Raw genomic sequence first — 23,602 nt, forward strand, 5'->3', positions numbered from 1 at the left:
CGGTTCGATCTATCAGCGCTAGGCTTGGTCGTATATCGTATCTCCAACGGTTTGTGTCTCGACTGTATCTTGTATCTGGCATATCATTGCAGCGTTGGATTGTGTTGGTGCTTGCTTGTTGAGTGGGATATTATTATTATCTATAATGTTCCTCACACTCCCCAACTTCTTCGGGAGGGAGTTGCCCTCCCCTGTCCCTTGTATCTTGTGTTTGTTTTACATATATGTGCATTTTTCTCCTTTTTTTTATACTAGCTCCATGCATGTGTTTTCTTTAATCTGGTCTTCATCTATTATGAAGCGACCATGCCCTTTTTTTTGTATGTGTTTGAATGTGGTTAATTTCTTTTCGGACTCAGCTCGCATCTTTTATTGGCCGTTTGGCATCTTTTCTTGTTGGCGATTACTGAGTATCTTTTCGTTCATGGTGGCGGATTAGGGCATCTTTTCATTCTTTTCCTTTCACTTTTCCATTTTTTCTTATTCCATATTTCTTAATCTATTTCCCCCTTATTATACCCTTTTTTCCCTGAAAACTCTTACTAACCCCTGTGATATTCTAATTCATTATCTCATCGTTGACGTTGTCGTATTGGCGTTGGTTTGCCATGATTGATTCTGCATCGCTTTGCTCCTCCGACAAGTACCCGCTGTCCTCGCTACTTCCTCCGTCCTCTTCGTACTCCTCGTCGGAGGAGGCGGCGATGCCCGGATTCATCATATCCGGCCCATCGTCTTCGGACTCCTCCTCGGACTCGTGCCAGTCACCGCGTTCCATATTGGCCCGCGGTGCCGCACCTCGTCGAGTTACGCCTTCATCCTGACCAGTTGTTCATTAAAAGCATTTATGATAGAGAATTATTATTTTTTGTTTTGCTTGTGTACTCGCTGAGTGATAAACTTTGAGTGTTTTTTCTCGCATCCTTGGCAATCGGTCATTTTTTTTTATTTACCGATATTTAGGCTTCGGATTTGATCTCTATCTTGCCCTTGCTCTCCTATCATATCTGGGTATTCTAATGCGTCGCGATGCTCCACCATTACACGTGTAATACAGTGCGCATGTGATCCGATGCTCCACTATTTTTTTTTTTTGATGCAACTCATACCATTACGTGTGCTCCAATTCACGAGAATTGGGCCTCCGCATATGTGTTGGTGTTGACTCTCTTGACTTGTCTTCAATCCTTCTATGTCTTTTTTTTCTAAGTTTCTAAGTTTCTCTTTTTGCATGCATCTTTGATTATATGTATCGTTACGATATTCGCATATCTTTGTCTTACCCCGGGGTGCGGTTTGCGACTTTGCTATTTTGCTGTTCCCATCTTTTTTTTTATATATGATTCCGATGCAGTTTGAGATTCAGCTCTATGTTATGTTTTGAGTTCTCTGTCCAGCCGGCCGGTCTGTGCAGATTACTCGCCGCCATGTCATCAGAGTCGTCCATACTCAATGTTCATCTTGTTTCTTGCCCTCCTCTCCATCACATATTTGTTGCTTCATCTGGCTGATATGTGCTTGTCGGTTTTTTCCCGTTTCCTCGTGCCGTAATTTACACATGACCGGCGACAAGAAACCGATTACTTCATATGGGCCTCCAAACCTTGGTGCCAGCTTCGCTGCAAATCCTTCTGCAGCATTTGAAAGATGGTGTTCTTTTGCCCATACTGTGGCTCCAATTATTAATCTCCATTCTCTTCGTCTTGGATTGTAGTGTCGCGCATGATCCTGCGCCGCTGTTTCTAGATTACGCCGTACTAACTCGAATAGTTCTTGCATTTGTTTCGCCTTTGCCACCGGTGGTATGGATTTTTTCCCTGTACCTGTCGTGACACTATCATATATCGCACCTGGCATTCTTGGTGGTGTGTACGGTGTTGTTAGCTAGTGTTGGCATCCCCATTCAACTAGCATTTTCTTGAATATTCTGCTAGTGAATTGAACTCCATTGTCCTGCACGAGTACATTGGAAACGGAAAACGAAATCCCTCTACACTTTCGGAACTCGTTTTCACACTTACTCGTATTTGTAAATCAAGTATATCAAGCATCTCAAACGAACGAATGAGTTTAAACGAGCAGGGCATACCGAAAAGTCCGGTAAAGCAAATCCGAGCATATCGAGAAGCAAATACCGAAAATCGAACCGAGTGCTAGGCACTGTGAAGCAAGTACCTGACAGCAGACTTAACGTATATAATATGAAACATCTGAAAATAAATTCATTTTATAAAAATATTTACAGTATTTAATAAAAATAAAAACATGATTTTATTATAAATTTAACAATGATATCTTAACAATAACTATTAACACATTTTCAAACATTTTTTGTGAAGATATGATTAATCTGAGACTATTTCTTCATTCTCATCCATGACCAGACCAAATGTATTCTAGACATCACTCCGTCCTCTCTTTTTCTTAAATTTATATACTCCTGTCATCAGTTTGGTCTTAATCGATCCAAAATGCTCGATTACTCCTGAGCTTTCCGAAATTCCATGCTAATTTAAAAAAAAATGAAGTAAATAAGTCGTCTCGCCGACTTGGGTATACCATACACCAGGTGAAACACATATTTAAAATTTTGAAAACCAAATGTATGTCTATTAAATTGTTTTAACATGCCACATGCCATATGCTATCTCGCTCACTCTACAAACACACGAGCACTCTAGCGCCGCCACTAGCCAACGGCCAATTCTGCCCTTATGGATCACGTAGCAAAGTACGTTCATTCGTATATTTTGCATGTTTCTAGTCCGATTTTAATAAAATTTGGTAGTTTAATAGAAATAGATAAGATTTATTAGTCTGCCAAATTTAATCGCGATGTTAAAAAAATTGCAAGAGCCAATCGGTTTTTTCTAAATTATGGAGGCGGAAGTGGACGTGGCAACTTATTAAAATATATATACATATATACATACATACAATCTTTTACAAATTGATACTAAAAAAGGACAGCATAGTTAGTTAGAACAACACATTTAGTTAGTTTTACACATAAATATCAAAAATCATAAACTTAATTTAAGCATACTTCCATTATTCGAATTATATTGCAGATTTTCTTTGCTGTTCATTTTTGTACGCACAAAAAAAAGATACACACTTTGCAACTACTCCAGTGAGATTAAAACAAACCCAAAATTAAATTGGCATTCGAAAATTATTGACATTTCATAAGTATGACCATACTCACGAGTACTTGGAAGTACCAAGTAACTTAAAAGAAGTACCGCATTCATTTGTTTCGTTTGTAGTCTTTCTTATTTGTTTCGGCTTGCTTTGATTTTGTTTTTGTTTGTTCGGCTTGATACATTTAGGAACTACGAAACACAAAACTTCGAGACTTTTCATCTCGTTTCATTCGTTCCGAAGCAATATTATTAAACCAAATATAGGAAAATTTGTAAGCAGCTAAGAGCTTTTAGTTAATTTAAAAATTGTTGAACTTTTAAAAATAACTGCCAAAAAGCACTGCCAATGTTGTAAAGCGCTCGGAAACTTTTATCGGTGCTTTTGATAAACATATTATCGAATCATGTGTTACTTCGCGCCAAAAATTTCATCTGCTGCATATTGTCTTTGAATGTGTTGATAAAAGTGAATTTATACAACCAATTGAACTCAATTTTTATACCATACACCCATATGGTGATTAGGGTGATAGGGTGACAATTAGTCGCCAAAATGTATGTAACAGGCAGAAGGAAGCATCTCCGACCCCACAAAGTATATATATTCTTGATCAGGATCAACAACCGAGTCGATCTAGCCATGTCCGTCTGTCCGCCCGTCTGTCCGTCTGTCCGTCTGTCCGTCCTTCCGTCTGTCCGTATGAACACCTAGATCTCGGAGACTATAAGAGCTAGAGCCACCAAATTTTTTTTAAATGCACACATTTTGTATTTATAAAAATTTTGCCACGCCCTTTTCCGCCCCCTTAATTTGAAAAACTTGATTGTCTCCCGTATTTTTTTACCTTATGCAATCAAATTTGGCACACTTAAATTTAATACTAATATCTAGCAAAATACCAAATTTGATCAAAATCGGACAAAAAGCAGTCGAGTTATGCATATAATCGTTTTTCCATAAGGCCGGAGTTGGCCGTTGGCTGGTGGGGGCGCTAGGGTGCTCGTATGATTGAGTGAGCGAGATACTAAGATATGCTTGTAAGAAGCATGTGAAAATGCCTTTGTTTAATAAAGTTGAAATATTTGCTTTACTGGTGTATGGTATACCTAAGTCGGCGAGACGACTTACTTCATTTTTATTTATTATTGAATTTTGTTTAATAGAGATTGAATAATGGCTTTGAGAGCTCGCTATAAATGGTCTGATTTGACGGATGAACAACTGCTGGAGTTGTTCGAATCAGTCCCGTCGGATGTGGACATGTCGAGTATTTCGAGTGACGACGAGGATGAAGACGTGGCAGAGGCACTTAACACTGCATTAGAAGATGTCTCTACTGTATCCTTAATGTGCAGTAATATTGAAAACAATGCAAATACTGTGCAGAGCCATGAGCCTTCCCGAAAAACTCGTAAGAGGCCTCGATCTCCATTGCCAGTTATTGAAGGAGCAACACCTGTATCTTTACCGTCTTCTGGTGGCTTTAATGGGCTTGGTAAGCAAATCAATACTTTGATTTGTGATACAACTCATTAATTTATTTATGAATAGGCATCGAATCAATTATAAAGGAACCTAGTAAAGGTATGTGCGACAGCAATCTATGCAATTGCACATAAACAATATTGCTTTTCAAGGCGACTCTTCGTTGCCAAACAGTTCGGGCAGTATCGTTTGCTCAAGACTACCCGTAACCTGTCGTCAGCTCGTATTCCTCGAAACTGACGGAGCGCGTATGCCCCTTGAACCTGCGTTCTAAATCGGATGGTGCTACTGTCCTTAGAGACATCTCCGGAATGCTGGAGGAGGTGGACCAAGACCTTCTAGATTTTCCAGTAACGGATCCACAGAGAACCCATCAGAACCTCGTCTCGATCCCCACGAAAGAATCGCCAACATTCTTGATGATTGGTTCGCCAAGGATAGTGGGAAGGAGCTCGACTCCAAGCACCAAATCCACAGGAGCCCTTTGGTGAAACTGCGGATCAGCGAGCGGAAGGTCAAGCGAATCCTGCTTCACCTTATTCGGGACGGCGCGGGACGGAAGTGCTTTAGCTACACTAGGCAGCACCACGGCGACTACTTGGAACTATCGCAGCGGTTCGTCAGGAGGAGAAATCTGTAAGCGGCACACTTTGTCGCCGCTACCAGCATCGCATTGCCCAATGCCGCGAATGCTAGTTGATACTTTGCAGCTTGGAGGATTAATCAATTCAAACATTCTTTGGCAAATAAAGGACGCTTCGGATCCCATATCAATCAAAGCGCGGATTAGTGTTAAGATTTAATAGATTAATCTGGCACCAGGATTGAAAATTTTTAATATCAGTTTGTAGCCGACTAAACGAATCTGTATCTTTATAAGTGAAACAAAGCTTAAGCATCGAAGTCGGCCGTGTTTTTTTTGCGCTCTCGCCTAATTACTGTCTTTTGTTCTTTCGTGAAGTTAATTCATAATCAATTTAATTTCATTGCTTTACCAATTTTTAATAATTCGCTATACTCATTGCGAAGTTTTCGTTAAATTTACTAACATTTACACACATTAATATCCAAACTTTAACAAGCGCAAATATAATTTTGTTGTTGCGCTGCTTAGTTTTTGATTTCGTTCTATTTTTGTGTTGGTGCTCTCTATTCTTTTGTTTTCTCTTTTGATCGCGCTCGCGGCCGTTAACTTCGCGCTGGTGACAAGTCTTTGTTGTTGTTTGTTTTAATACAGAAAACAAAATAAAAATATTCTCTGTTTTTTGTTTTCTCTTTGTAATTTGCATATTGCAGTTAGATTTTGCCTTGGTTAGTATACGTCTCTCTTAACATATGTATGTATACATTTTTCACTTTTTATTTACTTATTGATTTATAATTTGTTTTTGATAAATCAATTATTTAATAATGTCTGTGTGTTGCAAATATAATTGCAATAATCCCAGCAAGACCAGTGAAGACTTTCTTTACTGTTGGCTGTGTGACAATGTAATGCACATTAAATGTACTGGTTACACAGTCAAGGTGCGGGATAGTATTTTACAGGGTGGCGGCCTTAAATGGGGCTGTGATTCGTGTAGTGGCTTGGAGGTCGAGATTCGAAGTTTTATGAAACGGACTGGGGTTGCGTCCGAAAACCCTGTCAGCTGGCGTTCATAAACTCCAAGAAGAGCTTTTGGCGATAGAGGTTCAATTCAGAAGTTCTAAATTTTAGATTGAATCTCCGACGCGAAAGAGGGACAGGTTTCAGGGCGCATCCTTCAGTCCGTCAGCACATCGTTCTCTACCAGTTCCGGCTTCCGACAATGACCCTATGTCACCAAATGTACAGCAGCTGAAATCGGCCTTGGCAGGTCTCTTCCCATTTCCCCTGGAGACAGTATTCCACCTACTAACACGATATTGGTTGTAGTTTCCGAATCATCCGTGCAAACATCCGTTTCCAGGAATATTGCCAATAAAGTAGTAACAAGAGGAGCTAGTAAAGTGCTGTCTGCTTCAGCTGCTGCTGCGTCTTCTGTAGCCGCTACTGCTGTGCCTAGTATTCCTAGTTCCCTTGTTGTAGTTCCACCCAAAAAGAAAATTTTTATTGCGAGGCTTGATCCCAATACTACTTGTGAAGAAGTCATAGCCTACATCCAGGACAACGTTCAAGAACCAAACATTGCTGTGGAAACGTTCCGTTTCACATATACTCGGGACATTTCGTCCTTTAAAATAAGTGTCTCCCCAGATCTTTTTGGCCAAATATGTCATACAGATTTTTGGCCGGAACACCCTGTTGTAAAAGAGTATACAATAAAAAAGAAGAATCGGCCTCCGATTAGCTTGCTACCTGCCTCTGTGAATAACGTTCCTTCCGGCTCGTCTGCACCTGTTGGCGAGTCAAAAAACTAATTTCGTCCCTAACTCTGGCCTATCAGAACGTACGGGGACTAAAGTCTAAACTCGCTAGACTCTATGTAGATAGTTTAGCTTATGACTTTCATATTCTTGCCTTTACTGAGACTTGGCTGAAGCCTTATATTGCCGAAGCTTCAATTTTCCCCTCAAAATATTTAATATATAGCATGCTCGGACTATACGTAATGGTGGTGGTGTTTTGACCATTTGGAAGCTATTCAACTTATTTCCTCATATCTCTCTGACAAAGACTTGCTCGTTGTTATGGGAGATTTTAATTTACCGGAGATTGCATGAACCTTCTCATATGATTCTTTATTACTATTGCCCTCCTTGTCACATTTTTTCATAGATGGTCTGCTTGAGTTGTTCCTAACTCAAATAAATCCTGTCCGGAAGTCGGAGTCGTAACAGATCACTAGATCTGGTATTTGTGTTGGATTCTTCCAACTGCGATGTTTCCAGTACTGATCCCTTAGTTATACCAGAACATACAACTTTCATCCAACTCTGGATGTAACCATTGACCTTCCTTTTGGGTTATGTCTCGACATAATAACTCGATGCCTCCAACCCGACGTTTTCGCAAGACAAACTTTACTAAACTTAAAAAACTTTTGATAACTAATGATTGGACATATCTGTATACTTGCACGGATATGGACTCTGCCATTTCTGTCTTCTATAAAACTTTTGAGTCCTTAGATTTTTGTGTCCCGCGTGTGACTAAAGGATGGTCTGATAGACCTCCTTGGTTCTCACGTGAGTTATGTAACTTGAAGAACGTAAAATCAAGATGTTATAAAAGATCTAAAAAATCCGGTAAAGTCTTTCGAAAACAATAAAGCTGACAATGATCAGGCAATTGCAGATATGTTTGCTGATTTTTCAAAACAACTTATTCCTCTTCGATTTATCAAGCAAATCCTCCTTATCCTCATCACTTGCAATCGTCTAATTGCATTTTAGACCCCGTGTTTTTTTAAAAGTTCCAATCTTAGCGTGCTCAGTTCCGTCAAACCAATATATGCACCTGGCCCTGACGGAATACCAGGCTGCGTATTAAAGTTTTGCGCAGAGGCCCTATGTAAGCCAATACTTAAGTTGTTTACACTGTCCGTCACATCTTTGGCATTCCCGCCTATCTGGAGGGAATCATATATTATTCCTCTTCATAAAAAGGGGAAGAAGTCCGAAGCATCCAATTAAAGGGGTATTTCTAAATTGTCTGCCATACCCAAAGCATTTGAGAAAATAATAACATCTCAATTGCAGCATTTTTGTAGCTCAATCAAATGATTGAGACGAAATCGTCATTCCAACATGGGTTTAAAAAACGTAGATCGACAACTACTAACTTATTCAAGACTGCGGTGCAATCTGACGTCATTTATACTGACTTCAGCAAGGCCTTTGACTCTGTTAATCATACTCTGCTTTTACATAGGCTAAACGCACTTGACATCCCCAGCCTTTTGCTAGATTGGATTCTTCAATATCTTTCTAAGCGTACACAAAAGGTTCTCTTTAAGTCTTCATTTTCTAAGACCATCCAAGTGACCTCTGGAGTACCGCAGGGTAGTCATTTGGGTCCATTGCTATTCACCCTTTTTATAAATGATCTTCCATTGGTAGTGTCACATTCTCGGGTGCTTATGTACGCGGATGATGTCAAGCTTTACCTCAGTCTTAAAGACATATCGTCTTCTTGCCTACTTCAATCGGATCTTAATGATCTACAGAGTTGGTGTGAAACCAACCTTAACGGCTCTAAATGTTAAGTTATGTCTTTTTAAGATGCACTATGGAGTGCAGTATGGACTTAGCAACTTATTATACTTACGACACTGCCTTAGGGCGGTTAGATATTATCAATGACTTAGGTGTTCTTATGGACCATAAATTAACTTTTAATCCTCTTATTTCTGCCACAGTTAGTAAAACTATGAATGTGCATTGGTTTGGGAAACGATGGTCAAAAGAATTTGACGATCCGTACACAACCAAAATTCTGTATACTTCTTTAATCCGTCCTATCTTAGAGTACGGATCTTGCATATGGTCACCTCAATATGAGACGCACCAAAGTAAAGTTGAATCTGTTCAAAAGCAATTTCTGCTTTTTGTTCTTCGCTGTCTAAATTGGGATCGCTGCGATGAATCAAAACTTCCCTTGCCACAATCTTCCCGAAACAGATTAGACGACGTTAGTAGTTTTACATTTATTTGCGTCCGTCGCATTCGAGTTCTCTTGGTACAGTAAATTCTTCAATTCTTATATGCTACGAGAGAGAGTAATACAAAGTAAAATGTAAAAGGAAACGCAAGAAGAGAGCCAACAGGGATGCTAGATTGAACTCTCTTTGAGCTTGCGATATATCTATAGTTTAGCTATTTAACCCAATGGTTAATATTTCAGAATAAATAAATTAATGAATTTAAGTTCAGGAGTTCTCCTCCAACATGCTCCCTCTGTTGAAAGAACCAACTTTCAAATAAATGATTCTGGAAGCGGTGCGATCTTGTGAATTGGCCTTTTGAAAATTCCTTTTGCAGTCCTAAGTTCGACTACTCGAATTTTGTCATCAGGTCCGGCATTTACAGACACTACTCTTGCTAAAGGCCAATGTTGAGCCGGCACGTTGTTTTCATGTACTATAACTAGTTGTCCTAAGGCCACATTTGCTTTTTCGTAAATCCATTTGCTGCGTTGTTGTAAGTTATGAACATAATCCCGTGCCCACAGTGTACAGAATTGTTGTTTCAAATAGGTCACTCGCTGCCATCTATCCAGATATCGAAGTTCCGTTCCGGAGGGTCCGTGGAATGGTAAAGTAATGATTCTGGTACTGACGTTAATTCGGTTCCAAACAGCAAATGCCCAGAAGTGAGAGCATTGAAATCGTTGGGGTCATCTGAAGTGGGTGCTATTGGCCTTGAATTAAGGATAGCTTCCACATCCGAGAACACAGTAAGTAGTTCCTCGAAAGTAAGAGATGCGTTTGAAATATTCTTCAGAGCCAGTGTCTTCGCTGATTTTACTGACGCTTCCCAGAGGCAGCCAAAGTGTGGTGCTCTAGGGGAAATAAAGCAAAAGTTAAATCCTTTAATTGAACTATGTTTTTATGTGATCTATGACGTCTGAGTTAAACAATTTTGACTTAAACTCAGCAAGCCTTGTAGCAGCGCCAACAAAGTTTGTGGCGTTGTCGCACACCATGCGCAATGGTACACCACACCAGAAATGCATTTGTTGACAATTCGGAGACTAATTCAATATAAATCGCCTTTGAACATACAAAAATTGCCGCATATGTTTTGTACGGCGGCTTTCCGCGAATCCTGTAAGACGTGAAAAATGGGTCGCAAAAATCTACTCCTGTTACTAGGAATGGTCTTTCAGCTCGTAGTCGATCAGCAGGAAGATTGCCCATCATTATGTATCGAAATGTAAAGCTGTCACTGCTGGGCATCCACGTCATTCCCAGAGTTTTGGTAGTGCCTTGATCTTCCATGGCGATAAATACTTCGTCCTCTGAAGTTTTCGTAATTTCCTTGCAGTGGCTACTAAATTTTGAAGCAAACCAGCCTGTGCAAAGATGTCTACTGTATCCTTTTTAATGTCTTGAAGCTCGGTTACGCTATCAGCTCCGTTGCGTTATGTTTTAGCACCTATAGGATGATCATGTGAGTACAAATCGGCAATATGGTGAACACCTCTGATAGCTAAGAAGGGTGCAACTGACATGCCATATGTCACGGTGTTGAGCTCGTAAGTTTTTAGTTCTTCTGTTTTTGTTGGTCGCCATACAATGCGCTGAAATCTACATCTTGGCTATGTCGCCTGTAAGTGCATACCTGTTCAGACGAAATGACAGAAATGTTATAAATAGGTCTTGTTGAATTGTGGGGCCAATCATTAACAGCTCATTTAATGATTTTCCCGATGGGATAGGATAGATGTTTTAAGCATATTAATAGAAAACTAATTCTACGGTTAGTTAGGGACGGAAAGTTAATTAAGAGAAGTCTACTAGAATACGAAGGCAAATTGACATTGCGATCCCAGCTTAAGCCACGAAGAGCAAATAGCAAGAACTGCTTTTGAACGGATTCTAGTCTAATCTGGTGCGACTCATATTGAGGTGACCAAATGCAAGATCAATACTCTAAAATAGGAAGGACAAGCGAAGTAAAAAGAACTTTAGTTGTATAGGGGTCATCAAATTCTTTTAACCATCTTTTAATGAAACCCAGGATACTCATGGCCTTTGCGACCGTGGTGGAAATATGGGTGTTAAAATTTAACTTATGGTCCATAAGTACGCCCAAATCATTCATATTATTTAGACGTTCTAAAGGGCTATTATTTATAAAATAAGTGACCAGTTGAGGAGAGTTACGAAAAAAGTCATTACCTTACATTTGGTAGTGTTAAGATTTAGTAGATTAAACTGGGACCAGGATTGAAAGTTTTAAGATCAGCTTGTAGCCGACTAAATGAATCTGTATCTTTATAAGTAAGACAAAGCTTGACATCGTCAGCATACATAAGCACACGCAAATGAACAATGACTGATGGAAGATCGTTAATAAATAGTGTGAAGAGCATAGGGCCAAAATGACTATCTTGAGGTACACCAGAAGTCACAGAAATGGAAACGGAAAAAGAAGACTTAAAAAGTACCTTCTGTTTTCTATTTGTTAAATATTCTCGAACCCAAGAAAGGAAAAGAGGTGGAAACCCAATGTCGCTCAGCTTAGAAAGTAATAGGGTATGATTAACGGAATCAAAGGCTTTGCTGAAGTCAGTGTATATGACATCAGTTTGTTTACCATTTTTCAACCCCTTGATAATTATTGATGTAAATTCTCTGACAGCGGGGAGCTCAATGGCATTTATCGCCATAAGTGCATCGTTCAGTGTTTCCGAAGGTACAGCAGAAGTTTCTAGAAGGGGAGAATCAGACAACACTTCGGCAGACACAATCTCATTCCTGTCGTGCGGTAGTACCGCTAGATCTTTCCTCAATATTTTAAAAGACTTCAGAACAGCAGTAAGTTTTGGATTTATACATTCAGTCGGTTTATTCATGAGTATCAACGATTCTTTTTCATATTTCAGTTCTTTCAGTTTACAGAGTCTAATATTAATTTTATACAGAAGTTCTCTACCTATAATCATCGGCAGTTCGGTTGCTTGGTTCGTCAGGACTTCAAACATATGTATTATCTGTGTGTTGCGGAGGCGAACCCTACACTGGACTTGGCCTAGGGACAGAAGTTGGCTATTTCCTAGGCCACGGCAGTTCAATGTACGGGGGCTAAGACGGCAGTTGGAGGGGACTTCAGATTGACGGATAAACTCTTTGGACTGCCCGAATCAAGGAGAGAAAACATATCTATAAATTTCTTGCACTTCATCACAAACAAAAGCAACACTCACCAGTTGTAAATGGTCTAGTTGAACTCCTGCTTCATCAGCGGCGGCGGCAGCAATGAAATTGGTGGCATTTCCAATTCGAGACGGGCAGTTTTTGTAGATGTGGCCCACTATGCCACACTTGAAACATGAATTCGGAGGTCTCATTGGTTTCGGGCATTGACTCTTGTAATGCCCCCATCCTGAGCAGTTGAAACATCTGGTCTCACTCGTGGCGGTGCCTGACGATTTGTTTCCAGGCGCCACGGCAGTTGTTGTTGGCTCCGCCTTCACGCTATTGCTTTGTCTGGAGGCAGCGGCCTGCATACGCTACGAGCAGCTTCCAGTAGGGGCTTCAGTTCAGCCACCGTCCGAGCTGACTACAGCCTCCCTCGCCTGCCTTGATGCGCCGGCCACGCAGAGCGTGGTACACTTCCTCGATGTTACACGAGCGTCCAAATTCTCGCAAGAGGATTGCCTTCAATTCTTCGTAGCTTTGCACCGATACCGTGCGCAGCAGCACCGCCGCCGTACCTTCCAGCATACGACGGCATGCGATCAAACGTAGGCGGTCGTTCAACTGCAGAATTCCAAATGCGTCTTCCAGATCGTTCAGCCATTTCTTCACGTCATATGCGTTATCCGCTGAAAATCGAGCCACCATGCTCTCAATGACACTCACGTCACTGACTTGCTGCCTCGGTGCTTGGAATTCGTCAATCCCCTGCTGCAGTTTGACGATTTGATGCTGTAGCTGTAGCAACTCATGTTGTTTCGGCAGCGTCACCAGTTGCTCATCCAGGCTGGGGGAGGCGGAAGTGGCCGGTGTGATGGTGGCCGCGGCAGTCGGTACGGAGGGCACTAAAGCGGGCATCTCTTCCCATGGGTCCGCGTCGGGACCAGTGACGGGGGCGGCGAGCGAGGCCGCAACCCGCATGGCAGACATATAGTCGGCGGGCACAGCATCCGCAGGTACAGTGGATGTGGCAGCGGCGGCAGGTACCGTAATGGATGCGGTGGCAGCGGCGGCGGGTACAGCAATGGCAGCGGCGGCAGCGGTGGTGGGTACAGCAGTGGCAGCGGGTGCAGAGGCGGCAGCGGCGGGCCCGGCAGGGGCGAATGCGTCAGCAGTTGGCCCGGCAGGGGCGAATATGTCAGCAGTTGGCCCAACATGGGCGAGTATGGCAGCCGTTGGCCCAGCAGGGGCGGATGCGGCAGCAGCGGGCCCAGCAAGAGCGAGTGTGGCGGCAGTTGGCCCAGCAGCGGCGAGCCCGGCAGGGCCGAGTATGTCGGCAGTTGGCACAGCGGCTCTCGGTACTGCAGCGGCAGGCGCAGCAGCGGCGGCTCCAGTGGCCGCCGGTACTGCAGCGGTAGTCACAGCAGTGGGTGCACCAGCAGCGGTGGGCGTGGAGGCGGCCGTTCTAGATGTGGAACGTGTGGCCTGCCGTGTCCCGAAATATTTATCCTTTCGCTTGGTCATCCCACTTCTGAGTTGTAAACACCTAATTATTGAGTAAAAAAGATAATGATTAATTGGTATTTTTCGGATTTAATCTTGGTTTTCTGCGCAGAGACCACTTGTTCGTTGCGTCGCCGGAAGAGAAAAGAGACGCCGTCTCGCCGCCTATCGAGGCCTTATCGCTAACAATCGATACTTAGTACTAACAATCGATACTTATTACTAACAATCGATACTTATCACTAACAATCGATATTACAATACTGGTTTCGGTATATGCATGAGCATTTAACAGACTCTGTAAATAAGTGGAATCTTACAGCATAAATTAAACTAAAGAAATAGAAAATATTAAATGTAATAAGATGCTAAGATAAGATGCTAAGATAATAGGTTACAAAAAGAAAACAGGATAGGTTAAAATAAAGATGATTACAACTAATTAGTCAAAGTCTGTTGTAGTCACTACATAGTATACGAAAAGGTTCATGCAGGGAAAAGTTAGTTGTGCAAGTGGAAACTATAAGCGGTGTGAAATTGCGGGTCCTTCTAGATGGAACAGAAATTTTAATTTGGCTCAACAGCTCGGGAGAGTCAATCTAATTAACTGAAGTCGACTAGAATAAGATAGAAGTTGTACAGTTGGATTCCAGCGCAAATCACGAAAGGCAAAGAGTAAAAACTGTTTTTGTACAGATTCTAATTTGTTTTGATAAAACTCATATTGAGGAGACCAAACACAAGATCCATACTCCAATATGGGGTGGACTAAAGAAGTAAAAAGTATTTTGGTAGTATATGGAATTTTGAACTCCTTCGACCAACGCTTTATAAAGCCAAGAACACTCTTAGCCTTACTAACAGTAGTCGATATATGCTGATTAAAACTAAGTTTGTGGTCTATTAAGATCCCCAAATCTTTAACAACCAAGGAAGTATTATTAATTCTTTCTAATGGGAAATTATTTAAAAAGTAACTCGTTAATTGGGGAGGACCTCTATAAAAAGACATAACTTTGCACTTAGAACAGTTTAGAGATAACAAGTTAGCCTAACACTAGCCCTGAAAAGCATTCAGGTCTGCTTGCAAGGTATGACATGAGAGAGAGTCTACGATGCGATTAGCGATATTTACATCATCGGCATACATAAGAACTCTGGAATTTAAAAGAACGGTGGGGAGATCATTAATAAAAATGGTGAATAGTAATGGGCCAAGGTGACTTTCCTTATGGGACTCCCGATTCAACACAAATGATCTTAGAAAGAGAGGACCTAAAAAGAACCCTCTGCCTCCTATTGATTAGATATTGTGAAGTCCAAGCAAGCAGAGCATCCGGAAAGCCAACTAACTTCAGCTTATATAATAGTAAGGCATGGTTTAATGAATCGAAAGCCTTACTGAAATCCGTATATACAACATCAGTTTGCTTTTGTTTCTTAAAACCTTGGATTACAAAAGATGTAAACTGTAAAAGGTTAGTTGTGTTAGACCTATTGTTGACAAACCCATGCTGGTAGGGCGTAAAAATAGATTTACATAAATGCTGTATTTGAGACGTCATAATTTTCTCAAACAGTTTAGGTATCGCTGACAATAGAGAAATTCCTCTGTAATTAGTGACGTCGGATTTATTGCCACATATGTAAAGAGGTAAAATAAACGAATCCTTCCATATAGTTGGAAACTCGGACAGTGTAACGGACAACCCAAATGCTACACTTAATCGAATAATTGCACTTGGATTAGTGGCTACGGCTATAAGTAGATATGTACATATATGGGGGGGTGTCTTCACACACCTCTTGGAATCAGGCACACTCACACTACATACAGCATCATCCATTAGGTCAAAGACGCCACCGGTGAATTTCAGTGTCAGTGTTGCGCCTGAGCCTTATGGAATGCACCTGTGCCGGCGTTTGTCGCCTAATCAGAGTTTATGCTCGCCTCTGTCAACTTAAAGCTCAGGCAGGCATTCAATGGGCCATCCATGGCTTGCAGGGAGGGGGTTTGGTGGGCACAAAGACTACTGGCTGCGATCTGGTAAGCGGTCTCTGGTCAGTAAGTTTGGTCCGTTTGGTCGGTTTCTCGCTTAGTTGGCACATGAATTTATGGCACATGACTTTGCTGCCGCGCGTAACAAATTGATAAGGAAGTAACGAGATTTAGTGGAAATTGTTTAATTGTAAATTAGGCTAAAGTCTAGCAAATTTGTGCCTTATGAGTGTCGCTTGAAATGAAGTTATTAGCCGTGTGACGAGTCACAATACTTGGCAGCGTCTGACACCCCATTACCGTTCCCCATCTGATGTATATATTTAAGTAAACTACGCCCATGCAGGGCCCCTTTGTTGGTTATCTTTCGTTACGCCCATGGAGGGCATATCTAAATGTTCCAACATGGAATTAACTGTAGTTCTTTTCGACAGACGATGCTCATGTTCTAAATCTATCTCTTTCTGACTAACGACTTGGCGTGGCAGCGGCATCGACGCGTCGCTGAGTGGGCAATCTCTCAGCATCGGTCGCTGCGCCGCGAGCTGACGCCAAATGGAAAAGCAAAGAATCGAAAGTAAAAAAAGAGAGACGGCGATTGTCACGCGTGCCAAAGCACAAGACGCATCGTATGTTTTCACCGTTAGGACATAAGTAGGCAGAGCAAGGGTGGGTTTCGACAGCGAGTTAGAATTAGGAGAAAATCACTTCGCCAGTAGCCATGAGAGAAATCAGTCACATTGTGAAACAGTGAGTGCAAAGCAACAAGTGTAACCAAGTAAAACCAAGACTAGAGACCGAGTACCAGCGAGAGATCCTTCAGGATTAACAGGTGAGCCCATGACCAAAGTTACCCTTTATTTTTACTTGAGTGCGGTAGGGACCCAGATTTCTAAATATGTTTAGGATTAATTAATTATTAATAAAACGTTATAATATGATCATTTAACCCACCCGGCATTATTTCTTTATTCGGCACTGAATCTAGGTATACCCTATCCCTTCCCTTCTCCTTGGCCACTTAACCATTTGAGTGGAGCCGAAGGACCAGCGGACTTCGACAGGATGAGTTATTCTCCTGCAGACGAAGTCAGTCGCTGGTCCCTAGGCTCAGTCACTCAATGTGAGGAGGTAACGGATCTTGGCCAAGCGGGCTTCGCTTGGCAGACGAGATCAGTCGTTGCTACTCCTCTTGGACTCTCCTCCTACTCCTTTCCCTTCCCTTTTCCCACCTTTATGTGGTCTCAGTCACCAATCCTAATACTCATCGGGGTCTCCAGATCAAATAAATGTTCTGTAGACTGGACTCTGGGACTGAGAATTGTACCCCAGCCAGAGCTTCCTTACAGATGGCGCCCGAGCAGGGACCTTGATGAGTATTATGGGGGAAATATTAAAATATATATATATATGTATGCACATTTATTAATATATATATATATATATATATATATGAGTCCACATAAGGGTGAAAATTTTATATGTATGCGTTTTCATTACTATATATATCGGAGTCCACTCAGAATTAAACATTCTTTTATATATATATATATGCATATTTGTGGTTAGGGTATTTAAAGGTCGCATATACGTTGTCGATGTGCCACGCGCTTTTAGTTTTCTTTGCAAGCGACAGTTACATGCGAGAAAGAGACAGGGACACACGAGCGGCCAGTAAGAATGAGAATAGACAATTCACCGTTTGATTCGCGGCGTGTGTGTGAGCTACGAGCATTCTCTTGCCATTTATCTCTCACTTTTACACACAGCTTTGATTCAACCGTTTTTTTTTGTCATTCCTTCATTCACACTGATTTGCAAGTACAGTCGCGCGTTGGGTTTCGTTGTAATGAGAGCAACAAATTTAAAAAAAAATTGTATATATATATATATAACACGCACACAGTCATGCCATGCTAGGTGAGAAAATCGGCAGAGTCTCTGGCAGGGTTTCGGCAGAATCATCAGCAGAGTCATCAACAGAGTTTTCGACAGGATTAATAGTATCCTCAACAACATAGTTCGGAGAGAATTATTAATGAAGTCAGCTACTGAGTTACCGACAGAGCTAACGATAGAGTCATTAACAGAGCCATCGACAGAGTCACACATGGAAATCAGTTTAAAAAAAAAAAATATAATAATACATATATATTTAGAACACGCTCAAAGCCAGGTCATGCTAAGGAAGAATATTGGCACAGTCTCCGGCAGGGTTGCTACAGAATTATCAGCAGAGTCATCAACAGAGTTTCCGACAGGATTAATAATCTCATCAACAGTAAATTTCGGAGATAATTATTAATGTAGTCAGCTACTGAGTTACCGACAGAGCTAGCAACGGAGCCATCGACAGAGTCGCATAAAGGAATATAGGAACTATAGGAATTAGTCTTATTGAAATAAAATTTTACAAGAAAAAAAAGAGCTAAAGTTACCAGAAGCAGATAGAACGAGTCTAGGAGCCTCTCTCAGAGAGCCATTAGTGAGGTTGTAACCTAACGCATTACGAGTTGAACGGGACCTGGGCATGGTTAACCTAAAAATTCATCACTCTCACCCAAAGAAGCAGCAGCAGAGTAAAGGAGACAGAAGAATAAAGCACAAGGGGCCGTTTAAAACCAAGCATACGCACTGGCAAGGTCAGTCAGTGTTTGGAACTCAACAAGAAAACATCGGAAGGAAAATTGCTTCAATCCGGAAGGATACCAACTGGACAAGGATCATTATCAGGACTACTCACCAATACAAGGATTAACAACTGGACAAGGACCAACGACTGGACAAGGATCAACAAGGACATAGGACAAGCACATTCATCGTCAGGCTGAACTAAGCTTCAAGGACACAACGGAGATTAATGCAAAGGACATCAGGAAATTCGGCAGCAAGGACCACTATTTTCTCAAGGATATTCTAAACAGTAATCGGAGTAAACTTTTACTTTCTTTGGACAACAGCGAGGTAGAATCAATCACGTCCCCAATAACTATATTCTACATTCAAGGATTTACCTATTTCAAATAAACAAACCGTATCGAATTCTACCAACAGGCACGACCTTTCTTATATACATTTGAACCATTGCAAAGATTTTGTTCAAAATATTTAAACCAAAAACCACCTCGAAAGTTCCCCGGCGGCGATAATCCTCCTTTACGCGTCACCGTTTCTTACTCTTCTTTGAACAAACATATATACATTTGTTATATTTTCTGACCCCTCCCTAGCAGAATTTATTAAAAATTAAATAAAATATATATATATACGCATTGGTCAAATTGCATATCCACATCATAGTCTATCGATTTACCGTAGCCATCTTCAATCAGTATCGCGTAGCCTACTGGGCGAACTCCGAGATCCTTTAGCGGTTTATCACTTATACTACGACTCCGAGTCTTTACTAACATACTAGCAATGGGCGTTCATTGGATAAATCATCGTCGCAAAGCCGAATTGGAAGTCCTTTGTGACGAATTCGGATTAGACACCGGTGGAATAGTGGAAGACTTAAGAAATCGGTTCCGTGAGTTCGCCTCATCCTGAGGTATTGAGTCGACTCGCAGAAATCGAAGCCCAAATTAGTGCCGGGGACAAGAAATTAGATGTAAACCCACAGTCCAGAGCACCGTCGCCTACTCCCGAAGGGATCATTTCTCAACTACCGGTGCCACAAGACACCAACTATCGTTCGGAATCGCATTCTGGTTCTCGTTCCGGTTCTCCGACGCCTTTCGGCATACGTGGAACGTATAACTAAATGGGGAATTGCCTTTAGCGGATCTACCGACCCTATCTATTTCATAGAGCAAATAGAGGCTCGAGCCGCGACTTACCGTCTGAGTATGGAGACACTGCCTCCCATGATAGCCATCCTATTGACCGGACGGGCCGAAAGCTGGTGGCAAACCAGCGGCTATCCGGAGATGACATGGGTCGACTTCAAGTCCGAATTCTTAGAGTTCTTTCTACCCCCACGCTATTTTGAGAAACTAGAGGATAGCATACGCGCTCGAAAGCAACGCCATCAGGAACCATACAAGGAGTATCTAGTAGACCTTCGATTAATGATGAAGAGAGCTCATTACTCGACGTTACAGGAACTCAACAGGATCTACGAAAATCTATTACCAGACTACAAGCTGTATACCCGACGAAATGATTTCCAAACGTTACCCGGCTTAACCAAGTTGGTGGTAAATTATGAGACAATTCGATTGGAGCAAGGTAGCGATGACGCCGCGCATTCGTGGAAAAGGAGCAACGCCGTTCAAAATAAGCCCTTTGATCATATAACTTCCAGCCTAAACGGGACTGCTATATGTCAACTCTTCGAAGCACCCGTGGATACCGGCACAGCTTGCCGCAAATGTGCGGAAGCTGGTCACGTCGCACGAGAATGTACGAAGCCCCGTGTGTTGTTTTGTTGACAATGCGGACGAAGGGGGGTACGTACTATCGAATGTTGCCGTCGTTCGGGAAACGGGCCAAACCTCCGTCTCAATCTGGGCCAGACGGAGGGACCAGACCAGGACTTCAGCCCAGTAACCCCCTCCTCCTAAAGAAAGACCGCATCCAGCTTCATGTCTTCGTCAATAGAAAACCAATGGTGGCTACCTTGGATTCAGGAGCGAACAAGAGTTTCATAAACGAGGAAGTGGCTCTTCAGCACTTCGCTCCGTCACTGCTGCGAGACATTCATACTAATATTAACCTTGCCGATATTACTCGTGCAGCAATCAAAAGTTCTCTCAGGGCAAGCATCAGTCTCGGGGCACAGACCGTACATATGACATTGTTAGCGATGTCATCGATGATGGACCCTCTTATTCTGGGAGTGGATTTCCTTCGGAACATAGGAACTTCTTTACGTTGTGGAGGTTATCTGTTACAGTTGCCCCCTTTCGATAAGCCCCACAGTCCAGTCAAGTCTATAATTCAGCCAGGCTCAGTCTTGCCGCCTTCAGCACCTGACGCTGTCCTTAAGAACCCATTCCGCCAGCCTGGTGAAGAAAAAGAACCAGCACCTAAGATGGACACCCGATTGGCTTCGGTGGAAGCCGAGGTTTGTGAGGAGGATTTGAAGCCAAAGGAATCACCCAGCATGGTACATGAGAGCCAACGCAATACCCCCCAGGATCAGCAGAAATACTACGATCTAAGACGACAGGACTGGTTGCTGGATGCCAACGAAGGATTCAACGCAAAACTGGCGCCTAAGTATAAAGGCCCGTATAAAATAATCAAGTTTCTTTCCAGCAATGTCGTTAGACTACAAGAAGCCCACGGGCGTGAGCGACGTACAGCAGGCCTAGCTGACTTGAAGGCCTTCAATGCTGATGACAACGAACCCCCAGAACTCAGTCCTTCTGAAGACATCGGGGTCGGGACACCTCCTACCCATGGCCCGCACGAGGCCACTGACTAAAGATTTTTCAAGGAGGACCACTTGTTGGTGGGTGCGCCTGCCCAACGTCTCCCTCCCTCCTAAAGAGGGGCTTCGCGCCGATACTCGGCGTAAATTACCTAAACATTGTATCTTAGTTTTAATGGTAGCATGTTTGTAAATCGCACTCGTAGGGTCTCCTTAGGGCAACTCAGAGTACAGGGTAGTTTTAAAATATCTTATTTATCACAGCATGTCGCAACCAAGTAAAGAAAATGATGATTATGAGGCAAATATAGCCCAGATTGCTGACGAGATGGTCTCCATATGTGAGAAGGAACAAGAAGCAGTAGTACTCATCGTACCTGGTGCACAGCAGGAGATGAACCAACCCGACACCCCGATCCAGCCCCGCAGCATGGAGGTGGTCGCCTCCGGTCCTTTAGAGGAGCAATCGTCAGAGGGACAACCCCAACAAACAGGGGAAAACAATCGGATTACGTACCATCGACGCTGGGCGCGACACGAACGGAGTGGTCAGTTATCATGTCAGTGGTCATACTTCCGCCTGTCCTACGGAGGATCCACGCCGGCAGGACTTGTCTCACACTGGACACCCCTCCGCGGTCCGAGTACGAACCGGTCAACCCGGGGTCGACACTAGGTGCTCCCCCGATGGTCACCAGCCAGAAAGAGACCGACCCAGGCCCCAACGACGAAGAGGCCCAACCTCGGCTATCGACACGCACTCCCAACATCAGTATTACCCAACAATCCAGTAGGAGCGCCGACCCGAGCTCACGTCGGAACCATTGCTTCTTGGTGCTGCTGTACCACCGGTTTTTCAGAATCCAACTGAAGCCGCACGGACGGGTCACGGGCCACTTCGTCCACGCGAAGAAACGACACCGTGTGACGAGTCACAATACTTGGCAGCGTCTGACACCCCATTACCGTTCCCCTTCTGATGTATATATTTAAGTAAACTACGCCCATGCAGGGCCCCTTTGTTGGTTATCTTTCGTTATGCCCATGGAGGGCATATCTAAATGTTCAAACATGGAATTAACTGTAGTTCTTTTCGACAGACGATGCTCATGTTCTAAATCTATCTCTTTCTGACTAACGACTTGGTGTGGCAGTGGCATCGACGCGTCGTTGAGTGGGCAATCTCTCAGCATCGGTCGCTGCGCCGCGAGCTGACGCCAAATGGAAAAGCAAAGAATCGAAAGTAAAAAAAGAGAGACGGCGATCGTCACGCGTGCCAAAGCACAAGACGCATCGTATGTTTTCACCGTTAGGACATAAGTAGGCAGAGCAAGGGTGGGTTTCGACAGCGAGCTAGAATTAGGAGAAAATCACTTCGCCAGTAGCCATGAGAGTAATCAGTCACATTGTGAAACAGTGAGTGCAAAGCAACAAGTGTAACCAAGTAAAACCAAGACTAGAGACCGAGTACCAGCGAGAGATCCTTCAGGATTAACAGGTGAGCCCATGACCAAAGTTCCCCTTTATTATACCCTTGCAAAAAGGGTATATTAATTTTGGTCAAAAGTGTGCAACGCATAGAAGGAAGCATTTCCGACCATATAAAGTATATATATTCTTGATCAGCACGACGAGACGAGTTCAAATCGCCATGTCCGTCCGTCCGTCCGTCTGGATCAACGCAAACTCCTCCTCGACCGTTGGAGCTACAGAGCTGAAATTTTGCATGTAGGCTTGTATATACTGCAGGCGTTGTATATCTCGGATTCAGCCGGATCGGATCACTATATCATATAGCTCCCATACAAATGGCAAAGTCACGAACAGTGACTTTTCTTAATAACTTCGTTATTTTCTGAGCTATTGTCATAAAATTTAATATTGGTGAGTTAATTACACATATAAACGATTGTGCCAAATTTGGTCAAGATCGGGTGACTATATCATATAGCTCCCATAGGAACGATCTTTCGAAAACAGTGACTTTTGTCAATAACTTCGTTACTTTTGACGCGATTGCTTTCAAATTAAACATTTGTTAGTTTATTATATCTGTTAATGACTGTGCCGAATTTGATAAAGATCGGGTTACTATATCATATAGCTCCCATAGGAACGATCGGTGGAAAACCGTGACTTTGATCAATATCTTAGTTTTTTCCTATGCTAAGATTGTAGGCCGTTCTTTCGCAAACATTAGCCTTTTTAGCTTGAACGTTTTTCCACTTTGATGGCTAAAGGTAAGGAAAGAGTTACCATAAAAGTTGCAAGGGTATACAAACTTTGACGCGGTCGAAGTTAGCCCCG

The 23,602-nt window shown here is 42.6% G+C and overlaps 1 protein-coding gene across 1 annotated transcript; it reads left to right on the forward strand.

Annotated features, from left to right (window-relative positions):
• The first annotated feature begins 4,311 nt into the window (after positions 1-4,311).
• Positions 4,312-5,369, forward strand: LOC124461417. Its single transcript, XM_047012937.1, has 2 exons — positions 4,312-4,642; positions 4,699-5,369. Exons 1-2 carry the CDS (start codon positions 4,321-4,323, stop codon positions 4,764-4,766), a joined length of 390 nt encoding a protein of 129 aa, XP_046868893.1. The 5' UTR covers positions 4,312-4,320; the 3' UTR covers positions 4,767-5,369.
• The last annotated feature ends 18,233 nt before the right edge of the window (positions 5,370-23,602 follow it).

Source organism: Drosophila willistoni, unplaced genomic scaffold (genome assembly GCF_018902025.1).
Source record: "Drosophila willistoni isolate 14030-0811.24 unplaced genomic scaffold, UCI_dwil_1.1 Seg45.1, whole genome shotgun sequence".
NCBI classification, from domain to species: domain Eukaryota; kingdom Metazoa; phylum Arthropoda; class Insecta; order Diptera; family Drosophilidae; genus Drosophila; species Drosophila willistoni.

What these genes read in the sequence shown, in the direction of transcription:
- LOC124461417 (XM_047012937.1), top strand. Translation starts at nt 4,321, where the DNA reads ATGGCTTTGAGAGCTCGCTATAAATGGTCTGATTTGACGGATGAACAA. An exon ending in TGGTGGCTTTAATGGGCTTG is followed by an intron (nt 4,643 to 4,698) that starts GTAAGCAAATCA and finishes ATTTATGAATAG; the next exon opens with GCATCGAATCAATTATAAAG.